The 24,858-nt window shown below is 44.1% G+C and overlaps 1 protein-coding gene across 2 annotated transcripts in view; it reads right to left on the bottom strand.

Annotated features, from left to right (window-relative positions):
* Positions 1 to 16,092: 16,092 nt before the first annotated feature.
* Positions 16,093 to 24,858, bottom strand: part of il15l (interleukin 15, like) — a 67,605-nt gene continuing 58,839 nt past the window's right edge. For both annotated transcript variants that reach the window (XM_068043264.1, XM_068043257.1), the window contains exons 6-8: positions 24,679 to 24,711; positions 22,686 to 22,826; positions 16,093 to 21,089 (exon numbers count right to left, since the gene is read on the bottom strand). In XM_068043264.1, the coding sequence (XP_067899365.1) occupies positions 20,988 to 21,089; positions 22,686 to 22,826; positions 24,679 to 24,711 (276 nt within the window). In that variant the 3' untranslated portion in view covers positions 16,093 to 20,987. The remainder of the gene's footprint in view (positions 21,090 to 22,685; positions 22,827 to 24,678; positions 24,712 to 24,858) is intronic.

Raw genomic sequence — 24,858 nt, forward strand, 5'->3', positions numbered from 1 at the left:
TGAGGAGGGGGAGAGGGAGGGAGGGGGAGGGGGGAGAGGGAGGGGGGAGGAAGAGGGAGGTGGGGAGGAAGAGGGAGGGGGGAGGAAGAGGAGGGGGGGAGGGAGAGGGAGGGGAGGGGGGATGGAGAGGGAGGGGGGAGAAGAGAGAGGGGAGAAAGAGGGAGAGGGAAGGGGGGAGAAAGAGGAGGGGGGTGAGAAAAGGGAGAGGGAGGGGGGGAGAAAGAGGGAGAGGGAGGGGGCGGAGAAAGAGGGAGAGGGAGGGGGGGAGAAAGAGGGAGAGGGAGGGGGGGAGAAGGAGAGAGAGGGGGAGAAGAGGGAGAAGGAGGAGGGGGGTGAAAGAGTGGAGAGGGAGGGAGGGGGAGGGAGAGGGAGGAAGGGGAGAGACGTGGGGGGGGAGCAGCGGAACGAAGAGGATTGCCTTTTTCTGTGCATGCGCCATAAACACAACAGCAAAAGACTTACTGGCCAGTCCCTGGACCGGTGACACCAAGGTCTTCGCTACGCTCGCTCCCCGCGGCTTTCTACGGCCTCTCGGCTTCCGGCCCTCTCCATTCAGCCGTTCTCTCCAGCTGCGGATGCCCAATCCAGTTTGCTTTCTCTACTTCTCCACAGTACTTCAGGCATTGCAACTGTCTGGTCCTGCATTTTGCATGCTCCCTCTCCCACCCCTCCCAGCTCTCCCCACCCCTCCCCCTCTTCACCCACCCCTCCCCCTCTTCACCCACCCCTCCCTCTACCCCCCTACACCATAGTTGAATATCTGAAGTGCAGTTGCAAAGTCGGGGAAATAGCATGCAAAACAAAACTCTCAACAATTCTGGGTTTAATTATTGAAAAGTTTTATTAAGTTCATTAAGTATCCGAGGAACTGCTGTGCATGGATACATGAGTGTTGTGTCCAGCATTCCGTTAGACAGACAGGCCGAGTCTCTGCTATGCACAGCTAAAGAGATTGTTCCTGGAGAGCCTTGTGGTGAATGAACGCTTGGCTCTCTATTCCACTACTGTATTGTCCATGTGAAGAAGGCAAAGTCACAAGAGTCTGAGCTCAGTCTATTCTTGGTGAATGTTCCCCAAGCGCATCCCAATGTGCATTCCAATTCATCCATAAATGCAATGTTCCTTTCCACATCGTGATGAGCTCCGCAGCATGATCAGTTGCCTTCGTTGCTTGAATGCTGACCGTAAGTCTCAAGGATTGTTTGTCGACGGCATGTTTACATGAAAAGAAAAAAAGCAAATCAGGGTCAGAGCTTGCCTCCCTCCATCCACTGAAATTACTGTTGCGCACACCTTTTTAAGCTCTGCAGTGAAGGCACCAATTGATAACGTCGCCAATGAAGCACTTATTACCCACCTCAGATGCAGGAATCAGCACATCCTTGCGTCATCTCCTGCACTGCCTCCTTTGCTGGAATGCCGTCCTTAAGTGTCAAGGATTGTTTTCCAAGGGCACATTTTACATGAAAGGAAATAATGAAAGAACATCGGTGGTCAGTGCTTCCCTCCCTCCAATAAAATTACTGTTGCGCATGCTTTATGCTCTGCAGTATAGGCAATGAATCACTTAGTACCCACCTCAGCTGTAGGAGTCAGGATTGATGTAACTGCCCCTGTCTCCTGATGGTCAATGCTGCTCTCAGGAAACATGAATGATGTGAGGGTGCTGGAAAAAGAAGCACATTTTCTTTTAGACTATGAACATAAAGCAGGCCATTTAGCCCAGCTGTTCCCTGCTAGTGGTTATGCTACTCGTGCGTCTTCCATCCATTCCATCTTAATCCTGTCTACTACTATCAGCATCATCTTCCATTTCTTTCACTCTTATCTACCTTTGCCTTAAAGCAACACTGAGGATGGAGAATGGTGGGGCTGCACTCCCACCTCACTAGTTGTGTGTACGCAAGCAAGAGCATTCGCATTTGTGCTACCACTGGACATGGCATGCTTGTTTCTTTTAGTGCTCAGTCTCTTCTTGCTGAATGTTCCCCAAGTGCTTGACCCCTTTGGACGCTTCTCTGCTTGACAGGCAGCAGCTGGCAATTGCGGAGTCTCACAAGGCTCTGCATGGTTGTTTCAAGGGCGGATGGGGAAACATGTGGCTGTGTGTCCACGTGCACTGCTCGGATGGGTGCAGGAACAGGTGTACTGTGTAACTGAACAGCAAGGAGAGGGTACCGCAGGTGGGGGAAAGTGGAGCTTTGACAGGCAGGCGTATGTATGGTCCATCAGATCATTAGGCCAAGGGTGAAACGCTCAGGATCCATGGATTGTGGCACGCGACTGATGTCCAGCGCATGGCCACCTCCATCCGAAGGTGCTTCCGGGCAATTGTTGGGCAAATTAATTGGTTCCATCTCATCAGCCAGTCCTTGTGTTTATGGCGCATGCACAGAAAAAGGCACTCCTCTTCCGCTCCGCTGCTCCCCCCTCCCCCCCGACCTCCCTTCCCCCCTCCCTCCCTCCCTTCCTTCCCTTCTTCCCTCCCTTCCCTTCTTCCCTCCCCCCCTCCCTCCCTTCCCTTCTTCCCTCCCTCCCTCCTTCCCTCCCTCCCTTTCCTTCTTCCCTCCCTCCCTCCCTTCCCTTCTTCCCTCCCTCCCTTCCTCCTCCCTCGAAATGTTTTCAGACCAACTTAACAACAGGGACTGGAGCACATGCGGTGCCCCAGACAATGTAAATATTTTCAGAGCAACTTACCTTGGAACAATCTCCTCTGTCTAATAAAAATGAAGCAAATGTCCAAAATTACTAAATAATTGAGATAAAATGCCCGACGAAACCTCTCCTCCTTCCACTTTCAAATACTCGCGCCGAAGCTTTCGGAAGATTGACGCACATGCGCACACGGTCTCAGTCCCTCTGCGCATGCGCTGCGGTCCGGCTTGCCAGGACCAGTTTGCGCATGCGCAGAGGCCAACCTGGCGTGTTCCCCGCGGAAGATGACGGTACGCGATGACATCATCTGCGCATGCGCAAACTGGTCCTGGCAAGCAGCGCATGCGCAGAGGGACTGAGACCATGTGCGCATGTGCGCACCGCGGCGCAGCCTGATGACGTAGCGTTGTCATCAATCACTTTGTATAATCTAAGACTATCCTTAACTTCCTGAGTGAGCTATGGATGGGTCTAATCCATGCAGAAATCCGCAATAAGGAGCTGAGATGCTTGTCAATTAACTGGGATCTGTAGCGAAATTTGTTTTATTTCAGCAGGGAAAATGTTTGCACATTTAAGTGGAGCCAAAAACAATGATTTCCTATGCCACCTTGCAGATATTTGGGAACTTAGATTCACTGAAGGAAACACAAAATAATTCCAGTTTTTCTGGATTGTATTTTTCCTTTAAGGTGGAATCACAGTGGAGCTTAACGAGCTCAAGTTGTAATTCTTGCGGGGCTTGTTCATAGTGCAGTGACTGTGGGCATGACACCAGCTCCAGTGTCTTCTCTATCTTTTCGAAGTCAGAGAATCGACAAGAAAATTCTCTGCGTACGTCACTCAAAAATTTACTGTATTTCTCTGTCTGCTGTGGTGACACTTCCAAGCATTTCAGTATTGGAAAGTGAGCACATTCTTTGCTCTTCATTTGTTTTGATAACAAGACTAACTTGATCTTGAAAACTTTCATACTGAAATACAATTCATACAAACGCATTCTTGTCTTGCAGGTACATGTTAAGTCCATTTGAATGTGCCAAGATATCCATACCAAAAGCAAGTTCTTTCCCCTGCATCTCCAGAAAAGTGCGAATTTCATCATAAGCTCCCACGCTTACTGCTCTAATTTTCCTAGGCTAAGCCAGCAGGCATTGGTGTGATAAGGTTAGTCCTGGTGTTTGGCATCAGTGTCTACAAGAGGAAAATGAATTTCAGATGATTAAGTCCTGTCACTCTTATGTAGTTCACCATTTTCACCATTGTGCGGATAATATGAGCGATGTCCGGGACATTTTTCCAGAGGACCCCCTGAGGTATATACAATGCAGAAAAATTACCTCTTTCTCAGAGTCTTCTTTTACTTTGTCCTCAATTCTTTTTAAAAGTCCAATTTTTTCCCAGTTAAAGTTGGCAATCCATCTGTGGTCACATTTGCCAGTTTATTGCAAGGGAGCTTCAGACGTTAAATGTAGTCAGACACCCACCTCGTACAAATCCGAACCCTTTGTCATGCCTTTTATTTATCCCATTGATTAAAAAATCCTCTGTTATTTCAAATTTGTCCTTAATTCCTTGTGTTTATGGCGCATGCACGGAAAAAGGCACTCCTCTTCCGCTCCGCTGCTCCCCCCTCTTGATTGAAAAAATCAAGAGCTGTTCTGAATGTCAGTTCTGTCATTGAGAGCTAATGAAAACATTATGAAACTCTGCCCTTTCTTGTTCAACTCAGAAGCAAAGTCATCTTGTGCCAAGTTCCTTGTGCCAAACTAATGTTCTCTTTTTTTTGGTATTCGGGCACAGCATGCCAGCAACATCGGCCATGCATTCATTCAAAAGCCTGATTTTGATTAACAATTTTGAACAGCAGAACCTAACTTTGCCTTTGCAGTGGTTTCCTGAGCTGTACCTTGTCGCACAAACATGTTTGAGCTTTTTAGTGGCAATTTTCTCCGCTTTTCTTGCCCCTTCCACTGCCATAATTGGGATGTTTCATCGAAAAATGGTGATGCAAATTGGATTCATTGAACACCGCGATGCTCTCCTGACAAATCAGGCAGACAGTCTTCAATCCACGTTTGTGAAAAAATCTTTTGCATGCCATTCTTTGCTGAAAACCTGACACTCACTGTCAAGTTTCTTTTTTTGCAGCGCACATTTTGGGGCGTGACACAGCGCTTTGTTTTGGCAACACACGCTGTATGTCTGGTAAATTGGTAGGTGCTGCCAGACCTGCTGAGTATTTCCAGCACTTTCTGTTTTTAGTTCAGATTTCCAACACTGGCAGTATTTTGCGTTTGTCTTGCCAGTATAAGTGCTGCTTTACTGTGATTTACAATCTGATGCAAGAACCACCAAGGGAAAAATAGTAATGAAAAGAGAGAGAAAATGTAGAGACCAAAAGGCATTTCAGAGGCAGTCAGCACATCTTGTGATCTGTATCCTCTCTCTACCTCTCATTCCTAGAGCTGGGATTTAATAACTTTACAGCACATTTTAAAAGAGTGCTCGCAACTGCATCTGTAATCTGTTTCACATCTGTTAGGGAACATGTTCCTAACTTTCAATTTTCTCAAAACACAAAATTCCAACCTAAAACCACACACCACTTTCTATTACATTCATCACCCTTCTTCTAAAAATCTAAACCTTAGTGGCACCTCTGGCAGGAGCAGAAGATGCTTTTCCAATTCTAATTTTCATAAGTGCATAAACCCATGTCAAAATGTCAAATAAATCTTTGATGGTTCCCAGAGCATCATTTAATGACATGACAGCCAAAACAGCATTTGATGTTCTGATCTAATCCAGTATTTGAATGTACGGGTACTTAAAGGCTATTTGCTGAGAAGGGTATTTAATGACTTGAATTTACTGGCAAACATTTCATACTGTTATGCTACAGTATTTATAAATAGACCTCCAACAATGTCAATTTAAGCATAATTTTTCATGCCAATTGGATTTTCTGGCTTATTTATATTTACAGCATTACCTTATAAATCGGCCCATTTATATCTAATCATTGAGCAGAGACATGTTTTGATCTTTGAGGCCTAAGAATTGGATTTGTGGAAACCCCAAGTAATTCCAAATGAGATCAGACTAAATTATCTTATAACAGACCATCACATCCAGTCCGGCCCTCAATCACCTGCAGATCAACAATATGTCCTTTCCTTTGGCCACTGTCCTCGACAAACTACACCATCAGCAGAAATCAGAGAGTTTATTTACATTGTGCTCCCCTCCTCCCACATGGCAGCTGTACTCCTCAAAAAACACACACCTCCAGCCACCAATCATTGGCTATCTTACCTTAAACTACTTCCTGTTGTTGTTGGACCCCCAGCGTAGCTACGGGCCGGATCAAAAGCACCTGCAGGTTGGTTCTGTCTTGCAGGCTGCAGTTTGCCCACTCCTGTTTTAGGTGGTAGAGCTTGTGGGTTTGGAAAGTTCTGTCGAAGAAACTTTGGTGAGTTGCTGCAGCCATGGTTTGCCAACAGTGGAGAGTGAATGTTTGAGGTTGTGGATGGAGTGCCAATCAAGCAGGTTGCTTTGTATTGGATAGTTATGAGCTTCTTGAGTGTTGTTGGAGCTGCACTCATCCAGACTAGAGAGTATTCACAATACTGACTTGTGCTTTGAAAATGGTGGAAAGGTTTTGGGAAGTCAGTAGCTGAGTCACTAGCCACTGAGTACCCAGCCTCTGATATGCTCTTGTTGTCAGAATATTTACGTGGATGGTCCAGTTACATTTCTGGTCAATGGAGACCCCAGGATATTGATGGTGAGGGATGCAATGATGGGAATTCTGCTGAATTTCAAAGGGTGATGGTTATACTCTCTCTTGGAGATGGTCATTGCCTGGCACTTGTCTGGCACAAATGTAACTTGCCATTTATCAGCCCAAGTTTGAATGTTGTCGAGGTCTTGCTGCATGCAGGCACAAACTGCTTCATTATCTGAAGACTTGCAAGTGGAACTGAACACTGTGGAATCATTAGTGAACATCTCCACTTCTGACCTTATAAAGAGGTCATTGAGGAAGCAATTAAAAATGGTTGGGCCTAGGACATTACCCTGTGAAACACCTGCAGTGATATCCCAGGGCTGAGATGATTGGTCTCCAACAACCACAACCATCTTCCCTTGTGCTAGGTATGTGTGGGGACAGAATAATATGGGGACATTTAAGGTGAAATAATTAATCAATTATGTACTACTAACAAACTAACCTCGGAGCTGCAGAGACAGCTTATCAGAAATGACTTCATAACTTCAGGGCTGCAGAGGCAGCTTATCAGTAGAAGTAGCCTAACAAGCAGAAACTAATGGGGCAGCTGCAGACTGCTTAATAGTCGGCTGATTGTTGTACAATAGGCTAACGGTTCACAAGGCGATAAGGGGATGGGAAACTGGAGTAAGAAGTTAAAACAAACTGACAAGGCAGTACCCCAATCAGGCCCTGACAACAAGAAACTGCAGAAGTTTGTAGACCAATTGGGAACAAAGAGTAGGTGTTACTGATTTGTATGAATAACTACAATAAGGCTTGATTTGGCGCGAAAGGTGGGTTAGTTCAGTGTGTGTGTTGCTTTTAGTTTTAGTTTAGTTCAGTTCATTGTTAAGTTTTCTGAAGATGTAACAATTAAGTACTGCAATAAAGTTTCTTAAAGCTACAGTTGGACTTCGTCACTCTTTGTGCAACTAATGGGATCCAACAGTATGACTCCAGCCATTGGAGAGTTTTCCCCCAATTTCTCTTCACTTAAATTTTACTCGGGCTCCTTCATGCCACACTTGGTCAAATGCTACCTTGATGTCAAGCATAGTCACTCTCACTTCACCTCTGGAATTCAGCTCTTCTGTCCATGCTCGGACAAAGGCTGTATTGAGATCTGGAGAAATCTGATCCTGACAAAACCTAAATTGCGCATCAATGAATAGGCTATTGGTGAGTAAGTGCCACTTAATAGAAACATAGAAACATAGAAAATAGGAGCAGGAATAGGCCATTCGGCCCTTTGAGCCTGCTCTGCCATTCATTATGATCATGGCTGATCATCCAACTCAGTAGCCTGTTCCCGCTTTTGCCCCATACCCTTTGATCCCTTTAGACCCAAGAGCTATATCTAACTCCTTCTTGAAAACATACAATGTTTTGGCCTCAACTGCTTTCTGTGCTAGCGAATTCCACAGGCTCACCACTCTCTGGGTGAAGAAATTTCTCCTCATCTCAGTCCTGAAAGTTTTACCCCATATCCTTAGACTATGACCCCTGGTTCTGGACTCCCCCACCATCGGGAACATCCTTCCTGCATCTACCTGTCAAGTCCTGTTAGAATTTTATAGGCTTCTATGAGATCCCCTCACTCTTTTGAACTCCAGTGAAAAGCATAGTTGACAACACCTTCCACCAATGTTAATTATTGAGTGTAGACTGATGGGCCAATTATTGGCCAGTTTGGATTTGTCCTATTTTTTTGTGCACTGGATATACCTTGGCAATTTACCAATTTGTTAGCTAGATTCCAGTGTTGTAGCTGGATGACTTAGCTGGAGGTTTGGCTAGTTTTGGAACACCACAGTTGGGATATTGTCTCAGCCCGTAGCTTTTGCTGCATCCAGTCCACTCAGCTGTTCCTTGATCTCACGTGGAGTGAATTGAGCTGAAGACTAGCTTCTGTGATGGTGGGGACCTCAGGAGGAGGTGCTTCTGGCTGGATGCAACACTTTAGCCATGTTGTTTATACATATGTGCTGGGCTCCACCATCATTGAGGATGGGAATATTCATGGAACCTTCTCTTCCCATTAGTTGCTTAATTGTCTACTACCATTCATGACTGGATGTTGCTGGTCTGCAGAGCTTTGATCTGATCCGTTCATTGTGGGATCGTTTGGCTCTATCTGTTGCAAGCTGCCTCCACTGCTCAACATGCAAGTATTCCTGTGTTGTAGCTTCACCAGTTGGCACCTCATTTTTAGGTACACCTGGTGCTGCTCCTGGCATGCTCTCCTACACTTCTCGTTGAACAAGGGTCGGTCCCCTGGCTTGATGGTAATGGTAGAATGAGGGATATGCAAGGTCATAAGGTTACAGATTGTGGTTGAATACAATGTTGCTGTTACTGATGACCCACAGCGCCTCATGGATACCCAGTTTTGAGATTCTAGATCTATTCTGAATCTATCCCATTTAGCACGATAGTAGTGCCACACAACACGATGAAGGGCATCCTCAGAGTGAAGATGGGACTTCACCTCCACCAGGACTATGCAGTGGTCACTCCTGCCAATACTATCATGGACAGATGCATCTGCAACAGGTAGATTGGTGAGGACGAGGCTATGTAGGTTTTTCCCTCTTGGTTCTCTCACCACCTGCTACAAGGCTAGATATGTCTCAGATATGACTCAGACAGCTCGGTCAATTGTGTTGCTAAAGAGCCACTCATGGAGATAGACATTAAAATCTTCTATCCAGAGTACATTCTGTGCCTCAGTGCTTCTTCCAAGTGGTGTTCAACATGGAAGAATACAGATTCAGCAGCTGAGGGAGAGAAGTAGGTGTTAATCAGCAGGATTTGGCCTGATGCCATGAGACTTCATGGGATCCGGAGTCAATATTGAGGACTCCCAGGGCTGGTCTATCCCAACTGTATACTACAGTGCTGCAACCTCTGGTGGGCCGGTCCAGCTGGTGGGACAGGTGATGGAGGAATCTAGTTTGTGGGTTAACGGTATGATTCTGTGAATATGGCTATGCCAGACTATTGCTTGACTAGTCTGTGGGACATCTCTCCCAATTTTGGTACAAGTCTCCAGATATTAGTGAGAAGGAGTTTACAGGGTTGACTAGGCTGGGTGTGCCTTTGTCACACCTGCTGCCTTGGTCAATGCTGGGTAGTTCATCTGTGTTTTTTATTTTATTATTATTTACATAGCTGCTTGACAACTGAATGGCTTGTTAGGCTGGTTCAGAGGGCAGTTAAGAGTCAGCCACATTGCTGTGCTTCTGGAGTCACATTTAGGTAAGTAAAATATAAATAAAATAATAAAATATAAAAATACCTGTTGTTTTTTATTGATTTACTTTGGAGTGATTTTTAAGGGGCAATTTGAGATAGGAACAGAGGTGGGATGCATAGAATAGGAAGAAAGACGTCGGACAGGAAGTCCAACAAAGTGATGCCCCTTCTGGATTTTACTGTCGGGGACTGACATGGACTTCACACATTTACATGGCAGGAAGCCAATTAAAGTAATTAACATCTCAATATATTGCAATTTTATTCATTGTTTTCAATTTTCTGATGGCGTACAGGAATCACAGGGCTTCAGGGCCTCGCTTGGTGAAAGGAGATAACAAAGAGGTGGGAGCTCAGTGTTGGCTTCACTGGGAAGCTATCGGGTGAGGCGCTATAGGGGCAGTGCCACCTCATCGCACGTTACAAGCAACGGGAAGTGAGAGGGTCTGTTTGGCCTGAAGGCTTGCACTCAGAGAGAGGCAACCTCCCATAGGCCTCATTCACCCTGGCTTTGTGGATGGAGGGGAAGGAGCATCTGAGAGGGAGGGAGGAGCATGAACTGGCAGGGGCACTACCGCCATCTGGGGGCAGGCAGGAGGGCCAGCCTCAGTTAGGGGAGTCTAGAGAAGGATGCAGAAGGATACGCCAGCTGGCTCCTGCGTGCAGAAGAAGCTACCCTCCAGAGAGGGTCTACCAGCCGAGGCTCAACTACCTGCAGATGTCCAAGCTGCTATGTCTCAGATGTCTGCGCCTCTCCCGGGAGGCCGTCAATGATTTAAGTGCCATGATGCAGGACGAGCTGAGCCGCATAGGACTTGGTGTCACCTGATGACAGTGGTGCTGAAGGTCACCGGTTGTACTGAAGGTCTACACCACCGGATCATTCCAGGGGTTCACTGGAGACATGAGCGGAATCTCCCAGCCTGTGGTGCATCGGTGCATCAAGGAGGTCACCAATGCCCTGTTCAGGAGGGACGGTGACTGTGTGGTTCCACGCCAATCCAAACAGTCAAGCTGAGAGGGATCGGGGCCATTGCTGGATTCCCCCAGGTGCAGGGTGTCATCGACTATACACATGTAGCCATTAAGGCTCCTGCTGACCAGCCAGCTGCCTTCATTAACCGGAAAGGCTTCCACTCCCTCAATATGCAACTGCGCGTATATCACGGCACCTTTCCTGCTGTGCTCGGGGCCCTTTATCTGGCACTGCCTGGGCAGCATCCTCCTCCACATCCTTGTCATCAAAGAAGGCATCTTGCTCCACCATAGAACAATTACAGCTCAGAAGGAGGCCATTCAGCCCAATCTCATCCCACCTTCCAGCACCTGGTCCATAGCCTTGCAGGTTACAGCACTTCAGGTGCATGTCCAGGTACCTTCTAAAAGAATTGAGGGTTTCTGCCTCCACCACCATTCCTGGCAGTGAATTCCAGACACCCACCACCCTCTGGGTGAAAAAGTTTTTTCCTCATGTCCCATCTAATCCTTCTACCATTCACCTTAAATCTGTGTTCCATGGTAACCGACCTCCCCGCTAGGGGAAACAGGTCCTTCCTGTCCACTCTATCTAGGCCCCACATAATTTTGTACATTTCAATTAAGTCACCCCTCAGCGTCCTCAGTTCCATGGAAATCAACCCTAGCCTATCCAGTCTTTCTTCATAGATGCAACTTTCAAGCCCTGGCAATATTCTTGTAAATCTCCTCTGTACGTACTCTCTCCAGAGAAATTACGTCCTTCCTGTAATGTGGTGACCAGAACTGTACCCAATACTCCAGTTGTGGCCTAACCAACGTTTTATACACTTTCAGCATCATATCCCTACTTTTGTATTCTGTACCTCAGCCAATAAAGGAAAGCATTCCATATGCCTTCTTCCCTACTCTATCTACCTGTCCTGCCACCTTCAGGGACTTGTGGACATGCACTCCAAGGTCTCTCACTTCTTCTACCCCCCTCAATAGCCTCTCATTTATTGTGTATTCCCTCGCTTTATTTGCCCTCCCCAAATATAACTTATTGTATTTGGTCTGGTTCTCACTTGAAGAATTCACCTGACCTGCATCATACACCCACTTTTATTTGTTTCATCATAATCTCTATTTCCCTCGTCATTCAAGGAGCCCTGTTTTTGGTTCCCCTACCTTTCGCTCTTGTTGGAATGTACCTAGCCTGTGCCTGAAGCATCTCTTCCTTAAAGATAACCCATTGTTCCATTACAGTTTTTCCTGTCAGTCTTTGGTTCCATTTTATCATGGCTAGATCCCTTCTCATCGCCCTCTTCCAATCTAACTGTTCTACCTTATATCATTCCTTGCTTTTCTGCATTCCGAGACTAAACCTTATGATACGATGATCACTCCTCCCCCACAGACACTTGGTCCACCTTATTTCGCAGCACCAGATCCAGCAATGTCTCATTTCTAGTTGGGCCAAGAACATACTGATCAAGGAAATTCTCCTGAACACATTCCAGAAATTCCTCCCCTTTCTTTCTCTTTACTCTAAAATCATCCCAATCGGTATTTGGGTAATTCAAGTGCCCCAATATCACCATTCTATATTTCTTGCACATCTCTGTGCTTTCTCTGCCATTTAAATATGGCGCCTTGAGCTTCTATGGCGTAATCTGACGCTGCCCACACTGCTTAATTGAGTTCGGCAGCCACTCATTTCCCCAACAGAAGCCGCACTCACTCCGGTCCTGAGGCCGGGAGCTGTGGCCTACAAATGAAATTCAGCCCTTTGTATTGGAAAATATTCGGGGACCTTACCTTGGAAGAGTTTCTAAATCTACCTCATCTGCACACAGTTCCCCTCCCCGCGCCCCCAACTCTCCAGCTTTACCTTCTACTTGCCCCACTCAAACCACTATGATGGTAGTGTAATTCCTCACCTTGGTCTGTTGCTATATCCCTCTGGCAACAACTTCTCCTTTGAGTTTCTCATCTTGTTCTACCCCTTATATCTGTCATTTAAAATCCTTGTTCTCTATCACCCACCCAAACATCAAGCCAAGATTCTCAAATATTTGTACTGCTTTCCTCCCTCAACCTCTGCCATGACTACCTTCTCATGCTCAGTGATTTCAACCTCCATCTAAACTCATCATGCTGTCTATCCTAAGTTTACTGTCCTCCTTTTTCCCTGCTAAATCTCCATATAATCTCCCTTGGGTATATTCACAGCCACCTCCTCAACCTCACTGTCTCACATGGCCTCACTACTCCTATCTTGCCAAACACAGGTAAGGTCATCTTTGATCCCTTCCTTGAATCACTCTCCACCCACATGCCCATTTTCCCCCTCCCATTGCTACTTCCTTTGTCTGATTGGAACAAATTCTCCCTCAAGCTATTTACAACTGCATTTTCAAATTCCCCACTGTAGACTTTGATGCCTCCCCCCCCCCCCCCCCCCCACCCCCACCCCCCAATGCATCATGACATTTCTGCAGCTACCAATCTGCTTAATCCCACTCTCTCCTCCACCTTTGCCCATTAAAATTAACTCACCCTGATTGTTCCCCTGGTATGGCTCTCATCTCTGCTCTCAAGTTCAAAGGCCACAGACTTGAATATCTATGGCAAAAAAACTAGCTTATTCATTCATTGCAAATCCTAGCTGGACCAATTTTAAAATCCCTACTGTACCCAGCTTTAATAAAAACAAGAAATGCTGGAAATACTCAGCAGGTCTGGCAGCATCTGTGGAGAGAGAAGCAGAGTTGTACCCAGCTTTTGTTTACTAAAACTGTTCACTATTCAGATCATCCAAGAATGCAAAGATAACACCCAGCTTTTCTCCACTACTAACTGTCATCTTATGCCACTCTCCCTTGCATCCTCCACCCTCCCCTCCAATAACAAGTACAAGCTTATGCACTTTTTTTGTCAGAATCCATCCATTAGCTGCCTCTGCTTCTCTCCTTCCTCCACCTCCCCCCCCCCCCCCAACCAAACTCACTGGGCAATCTGATGTCCCATCTCCAAAGTCCCTTCCCTCTCCAATCTTTGAACATGTTACTGCCTTCCAAATCTGTCCCCATCTTTCCTGCAATTCCACTTTTGGTTTCCATCCCTGTCACAGTACTGAAACAACCCTTATCAAAGTTTCAAATGACATTTTATGTGATTATGACCATGGTAAACTATCCCTCCTCATCTTTCTCAACTGTCAGCCTTTGACACAATTGACCATATCGCCCTCCAATGCCTCACCTCCGTCATCCAGCTGGGTGGGACTGCACTAGCCTGGTTCCATTCTTATCTTTGTTTGTAGCCTGAGAATCATCTACAAGACTTCTCTTCCTACTCCTGCACCAGTACCTCTGGAGTTTCCCAAGGATCCAGCCTTGGCCCTCAGTGATTTCTCATGCACATGCAGCCTGTAGCAGCTTCATCTGAAAACATGTCCAGTTCCACATGTACACTGACACTTGGGTCTATCTCACCACCACCTCTCTTGACCTCTCTGACTGATTTGTAATACTGCTTGTCCAACATCCAGTACTGGATGAGCAGACACTTCCTTCAACAAAATATTGTCAAGACTAAAGCCATCGTCCTTGGTCCCCACCACAAACTCTGTTCCCTAGGCACAAATTCCATCCCTCTCCTTGGCAACCATCTGAAACTGAGCCAAAGTGTCAGCAACCTTAGTGATGGGTTCCCAACCATATATACGCCCCCATCAATAAGACTGCCTAGTTCTACCTCTAATATTGCCCTACTCCACCCCTGCCTCTGTTTGTTTGCTGCTAAAACCCTCATTGATGCCTTTTGTTACCACTAAACCTGGATATAAATTTAACATAAATTTGATTTTACCCAAAATTCTGCTGCTCATATCTCAACTCGCTTCAAGTCCCATAGGCACAGCTTGCTGACCTACATAAGCTCCCAGTCTACCAATGCCTCAATTTTAAAATTCACATCCTTGTTTTCAAATCCTTCCATGTCTTCTCTTCTCTTCCTTTCTGTAATTTACTTCAGCCCTAAAAGCCTTCAAGATCCCTGCGTTCCTCCAATTCTGGCATCTGGCATGTCCCCAGTTTTAATCGTTCCACCATTGTTGGCTGTATTTCCAGTTGCTTCAGCCTTAAGCTCTTGAATTCCCTCATAATACCTCGCTGTCTCTTTTCTGCTTTTATAAATATAAATGCAACTTGTATTTTTTTTCCAACCCCAACCACTCCTCTTCACTATCCCCTCCAGGTATTTTCCAGCCTCCCCATCTTCACTGCCCACTTTGAGTTTAACTCTGACCCCCTACACCACATTCTGCTCTCCAAATGTATCTGAGGTATGAAAACTGTATTCACACACACAGCCTGTGCAGCTCTCCTGGTGTTAAATGACTGAGTCAACAATTTACTGAGATGCCAATTTACGATGGAAGTTCTGCACTGCCTTGGATCCGACAGCATCTCCTGCATTTTGGGTGTTATATTATATTGGGTATTACAGTATTGGTACTGTGCATACAGTTAGGTCTGATTAATGATACAAATGGGCAAGTTTTAGTTTCTTGATTGCACCCATCATGCGATGAACTTGGAATCCAGTTTCACAAATTGTCTCGCTACCACAGAAAGCAGTTGAGGCCAAAACATTGTATGTTTTCAAGAAGGAGTTAGATATAGCTCTTGGGGCAAAAAGGATCAAAGGATATGGGGGGGAAAGCGGGACCAGGTTACTGAGTTGGATGATCAGCCATGATCACAATGAATGGCGGAGCAGGCTCGAAGAGCCGAATGGCTTACTCCTGCTCCTATTTTCTATGTTTCTATGTATAATGGTTATACACTATCAAAATTAAAAGCAGGTATTATTCCAAATTTAAAATAATTATCACAATCATTCTTAGACACTAATTTTTATTGTTATATTGTTTCTAATGAAAAAGGTTGGGAGGAGTTGGTCTTTCTAATTTAAATTACTTCTGAATTTTGTTTTTATGAACAAAGTTGAAAACTGATGGTAAACCTCGTCTCATTATTTGAAAAGAATTTTGTTTGAAAGAGATTCTCTTTCAAAATACAGAAGAATCCAGAAGAAATCCAACTGCTTGTTCCTGAATAGGGAACGTGACAAAAACTGAAGGCACGCATTTCCCCAGGAAACTCTGTTTTAAGATGGACCCTATTTTAAAATACCTCTCCAGAATGATCAGAGATTTTTTGTTCTCCTAATCATCGCTACATAATCTTAACATTGCTTTCTGTTTGTCCTAAGAAAACAATGATATTTATTTAGCATGTGGGCAAATAATTCCTCCATATAGGGCCAAGCGCAAGACTGGGCAAATACGACTGGAATCCAATACAAATTACAGATGAAAACATTTATGTAAATATTTGTATTTAATAGTGTTAAAGCAGGAATCTTTAAATGAATTACCACTTTGGAAAATTTTCAACACTTAAAATACATTTCCACATCTGTAGGAGTCATATAACATGATCAATAATGACATCTTTTGGCACAGGATTAGGTTTCATGAAGAATAACCCATATTTCCATCCTATTTCAGGAACATTACACATTATATGGGGGAAACATGAAATTCATTACATGTTGCTGTATAAACATTAATAGGTCAACAGTCATATTGTAAATCTACCTTTTTTTTAAATCCTGTTCTAAAAAGACAGGCAGAGTTTTGAAAATGCTGTTCCCCATACAGTTAAGCTATTTCTTATGACTTAAAGTATCCTGCATACGGCGGTTATTAAAAATAGCTATAATGGGTTAACATTGAAACAGTTAATAACTCAGGTGGCAATGTGAATGCCCAATTGAAAATTGCTGCACCAAGACAAAATCTAACAAACTATAGACAAGGAATTTAGCACTTATTACGTAAATTAAAAAAAAATGCTGCAAATATTGGATTATAAACAAATGTATAGCTTTATAGCTGGTTCATTGCTTGGTTACCTTCTCTGGGTTGCATCATTTTACCATAGATGCAACTCACGGGAACATTTACAGGTGTAGCTATGGATATGTAAATCTGTAGAAAGCACTAACTATGGAGAACGCTAACTGGTAACCTCCAGATGGTGGCAGGGGAGGTGTGAACATAAGAAATGGGAGCAGGAGTAGGCCACTCAGCCCCTCAAGCCTGCCCTGCCATTCAATAATATCATGGTTGATCTGTCCCAGGCCTCAACTCTTCTTTCCAGTCTGCTCCGCATGACCCTCGACTGCCCGAGATTTCAAAAATCTATCTACCTCAAATATGTTTAGTGACCTAGCCGACACAACTGAGGTAGAGAATTCTAGAGATTCACCACCCTCAGAAGAAATTCCTTCGCATATTAGTTTTAAATGTGGCCCCTTAGTCATTCAGTCCCGGGGAAACGGGCCCAGGCGTAAAGTTTTTTTTTCATTCGTTCCTGGGATGTGGCATCGCTGGCAAGGCCAGCATTTATTGCCCATCCCTAATTCGCCTTGAGAAGGTGGTGGTGATCTGACTTCTTGAACCACTGCAGTCCATGTGGTGTAGGTACACCAACAGTGCTGTTAGGAAGGGAGCTCCAGGATTTTGACCCAGCGACCGTGAAAGAACGGCGATATAGTTCCAAGTCAGGATGGTGTGTGGCTTGGAGGGTAACTTGCAGTTGGTGTTCTGATGCATCTGCTGCCCTTGTTCTTCTAGGTGGTAGAGGTCACTGGTTTGGAAAGTGCTAAGGAGCCTTGGTGCATTGTTGTAGTGCATCCTGTAGATGGTACACACTACTGCCACTGTGCCTAGGTGGTGGAGGGAGTGAATGTTGTGCATGGGGTGCCAATCAAGCAGGCTGCTTTGTCTTGGATGGTGTCAAGCTTCTTGAGTGTTGTTGGAGCTGCACCCATCCAGGCAAGTGGAGAGTATTCCATCACACATCTGACTTGTGCCTTGTAGATGGTGGGCAGGCTTTGGGCAGACAGGAGGTGAATTACTCGCCACAGGATTCCTAGCCTCTGACCTGCTCTTGTATCCACGGTATTTATGTGGCTACTCCAGTTCAGATTGTGGTCAATGGTAGCTCCCAGGATGTTGATAGTGGGGGATTCAGCGATGGTAATGCCATTGAATGTCAAGGGGAGATGGTTAGATTCTCTTGTTGGAGATGGTCAGTGCCTAGCACTTATGTGGCAAGTAACATTCGCACCACACATCAGCCCAAGCCTGGATATTGTCCAGGTCTTGCTGCATTGCTATACTGACTGTTTCAGTATCTGAGTCGTCACGAATGGTGCTGAACATTGTGCAATCATCAGCGAACATCCCCACTTATGATTATAGGCAGGTCATTGATGAAGCACCTGAAGATGGTTGGGCCTCTGACACTACCCTGAGGAATGCCTGCAGTGATGTCCTGGAGCTCAGATGATTGACCTCCAACAGCCACAACCATCTTCCTTTGCGCTAGGTACGACTCCAACCAGCGGAGAGTTTTCCCCGATTCCCATTGACTCGAGTTTTGCTCGGGCTCTTTGATGCCATACTCGGTCAAATGCTGCCTCGTGTCAAGGGCAGTCACTCTCACCTCACCTCTTGAGTTCAGCTCTTTTTGTCATGTTTGGAAAAAGCTGTTATGAGGTCTGGAGTGGAGTGGCCCTGGCGGAACCCAAACTGAGCGTCAGTGAGCAGGTTGTTGCTAAGCAAGTTTCGCTTGTTAGCGCTGTTGATGACACCTTCCATCACTTTACTGATTGAGAGTAGACTGATGGGGTGGTAATTGGCTGGTTTGGACTTGTCCTGCTTTTTGTGATGCCAGTGATATAGCTGTACTGGAACAGCTTGGCTAGGGCACGGCCAGCTCTGGAGCACAGGTCTTCAGTACTATTGCCAGAATGTTGTCGGGGTCCATAGCCTTTGCAGTATTCAGTACCTTCAGTCGTTTCTTGATATCATGCGGAGTGAATTGAATTGGCTGAAGTCGGGCATCTCTGATGCTGGGGACCTTAGGAGGAGGCAGAGATGGATCATCAACTTGGCACATCTGGCTGAAGACTGTAGCAAATGCTTCAGCCTTATTGTTTGCACTGATGTGCTGGGCTCCCCCTTCATTGAGGATGGGGATACTGTGGAGCCGCCTCCTCCAGTTTTTAATTGTCTACCACCATTCACGACTGAATGTGACAGGACTGCAAAGCTTCGATTTGATCCGGTGGTTAAGGGATCGTTTAGCTTTGTCTCTCGCACGCTGTTTGGCATGCAAGTAGTCCTGGATTGTAGCTTCACCAGGTGACACCTCTTTTTGGGGCCAAATTGTTCCCAGTAGAGGTCCTCCATGGGCCACACGTTGCCCATGAAGCAGGGACCACCCCTCCCAAGCCCGCAGGGAGAGAGGGCGTCTCATTTTATAAGGCATCCCCCCGTGGCTGGACAAATCCCAGCGACAGTGGGAAGATGCCCTTAATTGGCCATTAATAGGCCACTTAAGGGCCTCCAATTGGCCTCTGGGCAGAAGGTCATCGACCTATCCTGCCCCCGGAAAGATCACTGGACGACAGGGAGATGACAGGTCCTCCGCCATGCTACCACCCCCTTGCCACCAGTTGTGATATTCTATTCCACCCCGCCTCCAATCCTGCCTCAGGGGGCCACACAAAATCCAGCCCTTAATGTGGACCTTGTTGCTGGTGCTGAGCAACAATTCTGTCGAGACGTGCAGGTATCTTCAACAAATATGCACACACATCATGCTCAATGTGCATCCTGGCTTAGTTATGCTTAAGTTACACTGAGGTTAGTAGACTGTCGGTGGAGCTGAAAGAGCACAGAGACCGACAATGTTGATGACGAAAGCAGCTCTCGCGTCGCCTCTTGTCCATTACTAGCGAGCCAAGCGGAACAGGCCTGCTGCGATTGGATGCTGTCTCCTTGACAACACAGTACTGGACCAATGACTAACAGCCTCTGGGGCCAAGCAGTGGTTTCCAACGCCTTTTGTGCTGTGTAGGGGATTAAAGTGGATATTGTGCTGGTGTTGATTGGTGACTAGGGGCAGGAAAGTAAAACTTTGAGCCCTGGGTACTGTAGCCATCAGGCATCAGCAATATATTTACCTTAAATTGTCTGCACTGCGAAGACAGGGAGCTACTGTGGACAGCTTGAAACCTTCATATGGACCTCTAAAGGGCTGCAGACGCCCAGATGAGAAATCCTGCTCTTGAACTCAAATTGTGATAGACTACCAACTTAGTTTATCTCCCCCTCTTTGCAGTGTCTGCTTTAAATATAAAGCCATTTCCAACATTTTTTTATTATTTAAATATAGATTACAGCACAGAGCACAAACTAGTTGAATGTTGCAAGAAGAATTTCTAGACTTCATGATTGTATGAAGAGTGAAACAATATTGTAAAAAGCCTATGTTTCCTGATCATAAAGTCAACTGTACCCCATTGAAATTAATGGCCTACTATCAGTGTTATGATTTGAAAGCCCAGACCCTCATGTCACTCGTTGACTTATTCACTGCAAAGCAGTTTAAATCTGAGGCATTCTCTTAGCTGTTGCAACTGTGACACTTTTAGAAAAACATGAATGGCTTGCGCACAATTTAAAAGTTCAGGATATGTAGAAATAAATTAAAACCAAAAAGAACAGAAGCAGCTTTACCCTTAAATACCATCAATTGTGTCAAAAGGGAGCCATACCACATTGGTCACATTGTGTGTGTTATTGGAAACCTGCCTATTCCAGCACAGCATGTTGGGCTGAATAGCCAGCCTCCTTCTGAATTGTATAATTCCATGATCCTTTGCCTGCAGATCAAAATCGAATGGGTGGGAGGAAGTTCATGCACCCTTAATTTTTACCTCTTTTTGTAATACCTAGCAATTTTAAATTAATTGCACGTTAGAATATATTTCTATGTTATCTGAATCTGATTTTGAAACAGCTGGGCCTACAGTAACTGCTATAACTCTTCCCCCAGGCCCACAGCTTCATTAAATCACCAACAACTGGTATCGTTTGATTAGGTTCTGCCATAGTCCACATATCTTTGATGACTGGATTAGTGAAAAGTATACAGCATTTAATTCATACAGATTCTGTGCATTGTACATAACTTGAAACTATGAATTACATAATACAAACTACAAGTATAAAGAAAATAAAATTCAGCAACAGTTTTATAAACATATATACAATATAAACATGAAATTCTGTATATTTACATACAATACAAGGAGGTTAAGTTAAATATAAAATTCACAAAAATCAGCATTTATAAAAATAGCTATTCACAATTCACTGTTTGCATACCATACAACATGGTTGATACTAGAACTATTACAACCCTTTATTCTTCTTTTGTAGAAGAGCTTCAAAGGCCTTTAGAAAATATGTTGCATTTGTTTCTTGGCATTCTTCACATATTGTACATTTCTTCTGCTACATTAAAAACAGAGATTTAGAACTAAAACAGTGACTTATATTTAGCACCTGTAATGAAATTAAACATCCCAAGGTGCACAATTACAGTGCTTCACCTTATTATAATACAACAAGGCTTATTTTTAAAATACTGCACATAGCCTAAATGACAATGGTACAACATTAAATTGTAACCATTAGAGCTGTAAGAAGTTAGACACAGACACACAGACAGACAAAGCAGGATAGGTGAGGAGGGGGTGGGGAAGTAAAAATAAATCAGATCAGTGCTGGTCAAAAATAAATCAAATAGAAAAAGGTACTCAAAGGGGACATCCAACTAAATTGCAATACCTTTGGGCCGAGTCTTTGAATGTATTTTTGATAGCAAACTGCTAAACCTAACTTAGACAATGAAGAAATATTTCAAGTCTGGTGAAAAGTAGAAAGGAATCAAAAAGTTGCTGATATTGCAGAAACTTTCCTGCTCTGAGCTATTTATAGTGACATTGTAAATGTGGTCTTAATGCATGTGCTTTATGATTTCAGCGTACATAACTAATAGCAGAAATCTTCCCCCATTAAGTGCAACATAATTCTATTCAGGTCAAACTGAAATGGGGGCAGGAGACAGTGGTAATGTTGCTGAACTAGTAATCCAGAGGCCCAGGCTAATACCCTGGGGACCCAGGTTCAAATCTCACCAATGGCAGCTGGTGGAATTTAAATTCAATGGATAAATTCTAGGAACAAAAAAAAAGTGAAATTGTAGACTAGTCTCAGTAAGGGCACCATTAAACTATCACTGATTGTCCTAAAAACCCAGCTGGTTCACAAATGTTTTTTTAGGGAATGAAATCTGCTGTCCTTACCTGGTCTGGCCGACACGTGACTCCAGACCCACAGCAATGCAGCTGACTCTTAACTGCCCTCTGAAATGGCCTACCAAGCCATTCAGTTGTTAAGAGCAATTAGGGATGGGCAGCAAATGCTGGTCTTGCCAGTGACACCCACATCCCATGAAAGAATAAATAAAGAACTTGGAGTCAAACAGGAGGACATTTACGAGCAGTAACTTGTAACGAAGCATCCCTTTGCATACGTCTGTTAGACATTAAAATGAATTTGAATCAAGTTGTCTTGTTAATTGGTTGAACATATATGAGCTAGCTTTGAGTTTGTCAGGTGGATGTGTGCTAAATTCCTGAATAAAGAACCTGTTTATAATTTCATGATGGATAGAAGAGAACATTCTCTCTGCTTCTCTCTGGACTGCCTCAAAGATGGCTAAAACATCCAGTCCTTTATTGGAGCACTGAACGCAGTTTCAAAACGGTCACTTTGGTGACTTAAGGGAAAGAAAATGACACTGCATATTTGGCTTGCTAAAATTGTGTGTTCTACTGTCGGATGGAGACTGGACTGGAGAAGCTTCTCTTGCTTTTATTGAGAGGTTGGATAAATGTTTATCAATTACTTTCCCTGACCAATCCCCTGGCAGCTTGAAGAGGTCTGCACAGCAGATAATTTACCAAGTTAAATGAAGATATACAAGCTTTCCCCGCATCCCCCCCACCCACAAATACAATATGAAAAAGTTACTCAAGTACTTACCAGACTAAATTTAGAAAATGTTTTCGCATTTTTGTTTAATATATTCACATTTTTTAATTCGAACGAGTCCATTGAGAATTCATATTGCAAAACACGCATTTCTTTAATAAAGCAATTGAAAGCAGTTTCAAAACAGTAACTCTAGGGGGAAAAAAAGATTAAATTTTACTTCTTTAATTCTGGTCTATCAGAATGAAGTACCTTCATTACTTACATTACTTACAAGGTTTTGCATCCCCCATTTTTAATAAAATTGGTAATTTTTATAGGTCCTTATTTGAGAAAGGCTAATAATGAAAGAATTGATTACTTATTACAGTCTGTACCACCTCACACTCAATCTCAGAATCAGCTGCAGTGACAAGGCAGAATGACAATGTTATATACTTGACGGTAAAGCTTTACAGTTTCAAATCACTAACACACTGAATAACGAGCAGGGATTTTGTTCAGTCTGACCTGATCTGAATCAATGCAATTCAGAATCAAATTGGAGAAAAAAATGAATCCAAAAAGCATCTCTAAGTGTACGCTAGGTGAAAACATGCACTTGGCATGAGCCAAAAATTTTTTTTTAAATTTAGAGATACAGCACTGAAACAGGCCCTTCGGCCCACCGAGTCTGTGCCGATCAAGAACCACCCATTTATACTAACCCTACAATAATCCCATATTCCCTACCACCTACCTATACTAGGGGCAATTTACAATGGCAATTTACCTATCACCTGCAAGTCTTTTGTGGTGGGAGGAAACCGGAGCACCCGGCGAAAACCCACGCGGTTACAGGGAGAACTTGCAAACTCCGCACAGGCAGTATCCAGAATTGAACCTGGGTCCCTGGAGCTGTGAGGCTGCGGTGCTAACCACTGCGCCGCCCCCTTGTTTTTAATATCCATCTTCCACAACCTACAATTTCCTGCCTTCAATATTAGAGTCAAAGTATTTGTTTAAAACTAGCTAAAGCAATATTTAAAAGGAAATGCTTGGGGAATGGTAATTTCACCCCCCCCCCCCCCCAATTTTCTCATTCTCTCCCCTTTTATAGGTACTGATACCTGGTGTATGGTTCCATATGTATGGCAGACTCCCAGCACCTCACCTGTGAACAGCCTGGCCTTCTTACCCATTTGAACATTTGAATAATGGCACTGCTACTGCAGAGTTCTACTCTCCCCAAACTTTGTACTGAATTATGAGGCAGATCAGTTTCAATGTCAGGGAATCAGTAACTATTTCTGCTGTCATAAAACTAGTTAATGTCCTCAAATTATGCCAAGATATAATCAAATTTGTGCCACGTAGTAAGAGGTTCAAGTAATCAACCCTCCCCCTAACTTTAATACACAATACTATACAGGTGCCTACATAGAACTATTGTACAGCCAATTGGGCCATACTATGGACAACTCCAAGGGATGCACAATAATATACATAGATTATAAGAAATCCTACCCTGTAGCAGAAATTACCAACGTCCTGCATTTGGCAGTAGTATGTTGGAGACCAGCAAGGTGTTACAGCCAAGCTAATTCATTTGCAGTTCTGGATGTTGTTGAACCCAGATCGGCCATTACTAGACAGGATGACATATTTTTCCCCATACAGAGACATTTAGAACACTTCAATGAAATGACCAAACTAGCAGTTTGGAGGGGAGGAATCTGACCTTTTAGTATGTGATATTAAGAGATTATAGATTATAAATTTAGCTATACATAGACAGTTCCATTATAAATGTGGACACAGAAACTCACACACATCCTACAACCCACCACCCTGTCATTCACACACACACACACACACACGTACAACCTAAATAGAAAGCCAATTTTATGACTGCAGCTATCTAGTTCATAGAACTGTATGATCAGTTTGATTATTCCATTAATTATTATTACACTAGGCAATAAACTACTCAATAAAAGGGTTCATACTTTCAGTTCATCTTATTAGTGCAGAAAATGATGGCATTCTAGCACCTAATACTTACAGGTACATTTTCAGGAGTGTATAAATGCAATTCCTAAAAGAAAAAAAGATATGCCTTGATGAAAATATAAGACAGTTATTCTTCTAAAATGTCTCTAATAAAGCTTTGTTGTGTACTGACCCATTTATCTTCATGTGCAAGTACAATGGTGTATGTAGAACTCTACCATCTGCAGCTATT

The sequence above is a fragment of the Heterodontus francisci genome, chromosome 1 (genome assembly GCF_036365525.1).
Source record: "Heterodontus francisci isolate sHetFra1 chromosome 1, sHetFra1.hap1, whole genome shotgun sequence".
Taxonomy (NCBI): Eukaryota; Metazoa; Chordata; class Chondrichthyes; order Heterodontiformes; family Heterodontidae; genus Heterodontus; species Heterodontus francisci.